Below are 6,617 nucleotides of genomic sequence, written 5' to 3'. Positions count from 1 at the left end.
AGCTGTAACTCTACCAAATGACTACCCTTGACACTGTGTAGAGGCTCGTTTGACCATTCAAGCTCTTCCAAACCACCAATAGCTACTATCAAAACACTATTATGACGGAATACGTTGCCAACAATGACAACAATATTCCACACACTCCAATGGAACAACAATATGCTTACGAAGCATAATTTAGAAGCTCATTCCATGACCTCTTGGAACTTAGGGGTTTAATTTTCCGGATCGTGATCCTCTACTGCCGGGCAGCCGTGCGGTTAGCATGTGGCATCACACAGGCAGGGACGGAATAACCGCCCACCCACCTCATTTAGCACTATCCGAATCCGTCCGATTTGTAACAAAGTTAGAACCACCATTAACTCTTTTCATATAGTTGAAGGATACGGAAATGGATTTCGGCTATTCATTTACAGCCCTAACCAATTTCCAGGTCCGCTACTCCCACTCCCTTCTCTTTGGGCTTCTGCTTCGGCTCCTCTTTCCCCTCTCCCACTTCCTTCCCTCATCCCTGTAATGAAGAACAAATATGTACGCTGCCATTGAACTCTGCAACTTGAACTGCATAAGAGATACTTGTGATTTATACTCTTGAATATTCCATGAACATCTTTGTTGGAGCTAAACTTCGATTTGATGCACCAATTTGGAGTCTACATTTTCTTCCCATTATGGGAGATTCTCTGCCTTAAGAACGAGCCCATGTTGTCAAGATTTGCATCTTTTATTCCTAATTGTTTTTGCTTATAGTTCTATACCCTTCTACTACTTCCAAATTCTTCGGTATATCGTTTAGGTTTTCATTTACTTTTTGCAATTACCGATGTTTGTTGAAACCCATCTGGAGGATGGGTTTTGATTTGATTCACCCGTAAAATTCACTTCAACGTATCATCCATCATTTCACATAATGCTGGCCAAGTGGTTGCGGAGGAACTCCGCAATATCAACCAATTGGCTGAGTGTAGGCTTAACCTCACCGTACTTGCGGGTCTTGAGCCTGAGGATATTGGTCTGAAGCACAAATGCAGTTTGAAATATCAATTGATGGAATCTTGGGGAATGGATGTCATAAACATCATGCCCTGCTCACTTATTAAAGAGTGCAGGAAAAACACAGGGAGTGGAATTGAAGACAACCATTGGAGGGGATTCGGGGGGGATTTTTTTGCAGAGGATGGATGGGGCCGAGTTTCGTGGGACGGGCAAAGTCGAGGAAGGGAGACGCAGTGGGAAGGGGATGGGAGAGGGGAGAAGGGAGGACGGAGAGGACGCAGGAGGGGGATGGAAACGGAGGCTGAGACAGAGGTGGGGAAGATGGGAAAACAAAGACACAGACAGAGATTGGGAAGATGGGTAGAGAGGGATAATGAAATTACAAAAACAATTTTACTTAAAAGGGGAGAGAATAATATATTCAAGGGTAACAATGGAATAAAAAAGTAGATACAACAGCATCTCGGTTACAAATAGCTTTACCTTTTACTGAAACGTTCTGTACCCGCCATGGTGAATGGATTCCCTTCTGAAGAAAAACTCGCTCCAATTAAGGAAAAAAACTTATTTTTATCATTTCTCGGTTTTTTTTTATCATCAATTTTTGAGTTTGGTTCGTATTAGCCTGATTAGTGGTGGTTCAGTTTCTCAGCTTCTCCGCAAAGCATGGAAACATTATGACCCCGCAGTGGCAAGAGCCTCGTGCACTGGGTACACAGTATACCCTCTAGTGGTGGTTCAGTTTCTATCAGATTCTAAAAACAAACCAAAGCAAAATTGTTAAGGGTTCGGGTAGGTTCATTTTCCGATCGGATTGACTCGTTCGGGTTAGAATTTAACATCCCTAGTATGGTGTACTTTGAAAGAATTACAACTCTAACTTAGCTCTCTAGACCATGTGAAAATACCTTTGAACAGTCTAAGTATATTTTTAGATTTGGTAGAAGTAACTCAAAATTTTACTATTTCTACTTTCAAATTATATAATAGTAATCAAATAGTTAGTTCCCTTCTTGATCGGGCCATAAAGGCTAGGGGTGCAAGTTTGGCCCTATCGGCACAAACCCGTCTTGGCCCGCCCTGAGCACAAAGAGGGTATGGCTTGAGATATTTGACCTTGAGGGGGCGTCAGGGATGGAAATTTCTGGCCCTGAGTCAGAGTCGGGTCGGGTTAGCCAACTCGACCCGTCCCAACCCTATTTTAAGTTATACTATAAAATATATATTGATATAATATACATATTATAAATTTTAACATCACCCACATTTTGTTATATAATATATTATATATCAAAATAATAAGTAATATAATACATTTTATTATAGTGTTATTTTACGTAAAATTGATAATTTTCTCCGCAGCCCATTATAGCCCATGCATTTCCTTCTCACTCCCCATGATCAAGGCCAATCAGAGTCAGCCCGATCCGACCCTGAGGCCGGGTTAGGGTTGGATTTTTCAGGCCTTGAGTCAGGGTCGGGTCGGGTCGGGCCTGGGCCCAACTAAGGGGACTCAGGGTTGGGCTAGGGTTCTATAAAGCCCGGCCCAACTCGACCCTGTTGCAGCCCTAATAAAGGCTACTATGGAAAGTGATAAGCACTATCCTAAGTCTGTTGTACTTATTCCCTCTTAGTAATATAATTTTCTGTCTTCTATTAAAAAAATAATCCCTAGTACAACCAGTCCATTTTCACATTAAAAGAGGGGGAAAAAATTAAAAAGAAAATTAAACAACAAGAATAATCCATCTGTTTAATTCAAAATTTCTAGCATATTTACTATATTAGTCCACCACCAAACTATAATTATCTCATTCATATCAAATCCCACATTGCTATACATATCTTGTGAAATCAAACAAGAACCACAAACCCTATCCTGAGTCCAGACCATCACGCAACAACCTAAACATTTATTTACTCATAGTTACTACGCAAAGTGAAACACCAAACACTATCCGGAGGAGTTCTACTCTCAAACAAACTGATTGAGGTATTCATCCACAATGGTGTATTTAACATCAGGATAAAGCTCGGATGCCTCCACCGCGAATGAAGCTTCTATCTCAAAGTTTGTATGATCTCCCTTCACAGAAACCGAGTGCCCAATTGACAATATCACATTCACTGGAATAGGGGTCTCTGCAATAATACAAAAAAAAAAAAAAAAAAAAAAAGAGTACAAATTGGCGTCAATTATGTAAAGGAGAAGGACCCACACTAGAGCTCTTATGTACTCCACGTGTAATATCATTCCTTGGTTAGTTACATCACAGTGTGTATTGTATCAGCCTATATATATAATGTAACCACTCACATTTAATTAGTGAAAAGCATCTGAGATCTTATATGGTATCAGAGCGTTTTGCTCACACGAGTTTTTCTTTTTTGATCCTTTCCACTCTTCCTTGTCCTCTCTTGGACTTTTCTTGATTCTTGTTGCTGTCACTTTCTATTTTCTTGCTTTTCTTTCCCTTTCTTTCTCTGCAATTTTTGGGCATTTTTTGGTGTTTCTCCGGTGATTCGACAATAGATTTCGATCTCCAATGGTGTTTTTAGCCTTCGGTCTATGATCTAAGCTGCGTTGTTGATCTCGATCTTGCTTCTTCAAGATCTTTTGTCTGTAATTTCTTTCAAGATGTCTCAACCTGTGGTTCTTAATGTTTCGCCTTCTCTGCCATGGAAGCTTACGGCGATGAACTACTTACTCTGGAAAGCACAATTCCTTCCTCTGCTCCGGGGACACAATCTCCTCGGGTACGTCAATGGCTCTTTCCCTCAACCAACATCAACTCCGAAATCCTCTGGTTCTGCAGTTTTTGATCCTACAGTCGACCTCTGGGATCGTCAAGACCAACTGATTCTCAATTGGCTGATTTCTTCACTCTCTAAGGAAACACTTCCTCACATCATCAGTGCAAGAACATCGTATGAGGCATGGTAGTCTCCTGCTCACGTGTTTGCTCCATCGTCCAGATCTTGCATAATGGATCTTAAAGATCGTTTGCTCCGTCTGACGAGAGGCACTGCATCCATTTCTGATTTTCTTCTTGAGGCTCGATCCATTGACGATGCCCTTGCTGCCACCAATAATCCTGTCTCCGACGAGGATTTGGTGCTTGCCGTTTTACGCAGCCTTGGTGATGACTACAAGGACTTTGTCACGTCTGTTCTATTTTGGGAAGACTTACAGTCCAATGGTCAAACCAGCTACCATTCGCATAGTATTGTCTCTTGCGGTTACCAATGCCTGGATCTTGTTGAGTCCGTATATATGACTCAACCCCCAGGATTTGAGGATCCTGCCTTGCCCAGTCATGTTTGTCATTTACGCAAGTCCCTATATGGGCTTCGTCAGTCATGTTTGTCATTTCCCATGGTTTTGTTGCATCACGCACGGACACGTCATTGTTCATCTATCGCAATAACGGGGTGATACTATATTTTTTAATCTATGTCGATGATTTACTTGTCACGAGCAACAACCAAGTTGCCATATCAGCCTTCATCAAGGCCCTTTTTGGTGCGTTTGCTCTCAAGGACCTTGGGCCCCTTCACTATTTTTTGGGCATCGAGGTCACTCGAACAACTAGTGGTCTACACCTTACTCAGCGCAAGTATATATCAGATCTTCTTGAGCACACTTCTATGGCGTCTACGAAGGCCATCAACACTCCATTATTGTCTGGCACCTCACTTTTGGTTCACAGTGGCGACCCATTACCGGATGGCACTCTCTACTGTCGTACTGTAGGTGCCTTGCAGTATCTTTCGGTTACACGTCCTGATATAAGCTTTGCGGTTAACCGCGTCGCGCAGTTCATGCATGCCCCCACGGATCTTCACTGGGCAGCCATTAAATGCATTTTGCGTTATCTTTGTGGGACACGTATGCATGGTCTATTCTTTAGTGTGTCATCTTCGGTGCAGCTTTCGGCTTACTCTGATGCTGATTGGGCTCAGAGCCCTGATGACCGACGCTCCACTACGGGTTACTGCATCTTCTTGGGGTCTCATTTGGTGTCCTGGTGCTCACGCTAGCAACATACGGTTGCTCGGTCTTCCACTGAATCCGAGTATAGGGCCATTGCGGCGATGGCCACTGAGCTTATTTGGATTCGCTCCCTCTTAAGGGAGCTAGGTGTCTTTCTCAGAGCAGCTCCTACGCTTTGGTGTGACAATGTTGGTGCTACCTATTTGACAGCTAATCCGGTGTTCCACTCTCGCACCAAACATTTGGAGATTGACTTTCATTATGTACGTGAGTTGGTTACTTCCAAGCGACTCCTGGTTCGATATATCTCTACAATTGACCAGGTGGCTGATGCACTAACCAAAGGATTGTGTCGTTCAAGATTCTCCATCCTTCGTGACAAGCTGGCGGTGTGTGACCCGCTACGCTTGCGGGGGCGTGTAAGGGAGAAGGACCCACACTAGAGCTCATATGTACTCCACGTGTAATATCATACCTCGGTTAGTTACATCACAGTGTGTATTGTATCAGCCTATATATATAATGTAACCACTCACATTTAATTAATGAAAAGCATCTAACATCTTATAAATTAGACCTATATTGACACTCTCTAGTTCAATTTATAATCTGGTTTTCAAAGCAGATATTAGCTTTTCATCATCTTCTATTCACTGACCTTGGATGTTCTGGAGTACTTGATACTCTGGAACATAGACCCTTTCAAGGGTCTTGTCGATCATCTTCTCCCAAGGGGCACTAATTCATTGAGTGAATAACGTTGCCTGGTGATCTGATGTAGAGGTCCTTGGATCATCCACTGCTTTAATCTGTGTAGGTGCCAATGTCTTTCTCATTGTTGAAAATTATTGCAGAGGAGAGAAGTGTAGGTAATGCTTCGGTCCATGGGATCATGTTGGTTCATAGACCCTTTCAAGGGTCTTGCCGATACACTAGTTCATTGAACGAATAAATGTTGCTTAGTGATCTGTTGTAGAGGACCTTGTGTCAATGTCCTTGGATCATCCACTGCTTTAGTTTGTGTAGGTGCCAATGCCTTTCTCATTGTTGAAAATTGTTGCAAAGGAGAGAAGATGATACAAATAATTAAACATGAATTTAGTAAAAACTAATATTACATCCAAACTTACAATTCTGCAGCTCTGGTTCTAACATCCTAGTAGAAAAAAATGCAATAAACAAAAATACAATTCAATGAAGGCCACATTGCCTCTTTAACTTGGTGCATAAGATAGCATGGTGCATTTGCAGTTGAGTCTCCTATAATTTTGTAATCACATAAGAAGTGGAGTGTGAATAGAAAATGCATCCTAGTAAAACTAAATTGGACTCACGTCTACATGGAGGCCGGTTATCCTCGAATTTAGGCGTTATATTTTATCTTCCTCTCCCTTGTCTTCTCTCGTTTACTCTCTTCTTTATTTTTCTTTATCAACATAGGAAAATCAAAGAAGGGTAACTGGAGTAGAAGAATCCAATCCCAGGAACTCTTAGGCGACCATAACAGGAGGATAGGCACATTGCTCTCTTGCACCAATAGGGAGCGTTGGACAGGAGGGCCAGAGGTCATTTTCGGGTTTGGAGACACACGACAAAACTCTTGGCGCTGCCAATGCTTGAC

The 6,617-nt window shown here is 42.2% G+C and overlaps 1 protein-coding gene across 1 annotated transcript; it reads right to left on the bottom strand.

Moving 5' to 3' along the window:
• Positions 1 to 2,783: 2,783 nt before the first annotated feature.
• On the bottom strand, positions 2,784 to 5,721 carry LOC122657729 (phenylcoumaran benzylic ether reductase POP1-like). The gene is made up of 2 exons (XM_043852524.1): positions 5,655 to 5,721; positions 2,784 to 3,144 (listed from the first exon to the last, which is right to left on the bottom strand). The coding sequence occupies exons 1-2, from the start codon at positions 5,716 to 5,718 to the stop codon at positions 2,978 to 2,980; spliced, it is 231 nt and encodes a 76-aa protein (XP_043708459.1). The 5' UTR covers positions 5,719 to 5,721; the 3' UTR covers positions 2,784 to 2,977.
• Between the last annotated feature and the right edge of the window lie 896 nt (positions 5,722 to 6,617).

Source organism: Telopea speciosissima, chromosome 4 (genome assembly GCF_018873765.1).
Source record: "Telopea speciosissima isolate NSW1024214 ecotype Mountain lineage chromosome 4, Tspe_v1, whole genome shotgun sequence".
Lineage (NCBI taxonomy): Eukaryota > Viridiplantae > Streptophyta > Magnoliopsida > Proteales > Proteaceae > Telopea > Telopea speciosissima.
Note: the sequence above shows the minus strand (reverse complement) of the source record. Positions and strands in the feature narration are given on the sequence as shown.

What these genes read in the sequence shown, in the direction of transcription:
- LOC122657729 (XM_043852524.1), bottom strand. Translation starts at nt 5,718, where the DNA reads ATGATCGACAAGACCCTTGAAAGGGTCTATGTTCCAGAGTATCAAGTA. An exon ending in AGTACTCCAGAACATCCAAG is followed by an intron (nt 3,145 to 5,654) that starts GTCAGTGAATAG and finishes GTATTATTGCAG; the next exon opens with AGACCCCTATTCCAGTGAAT.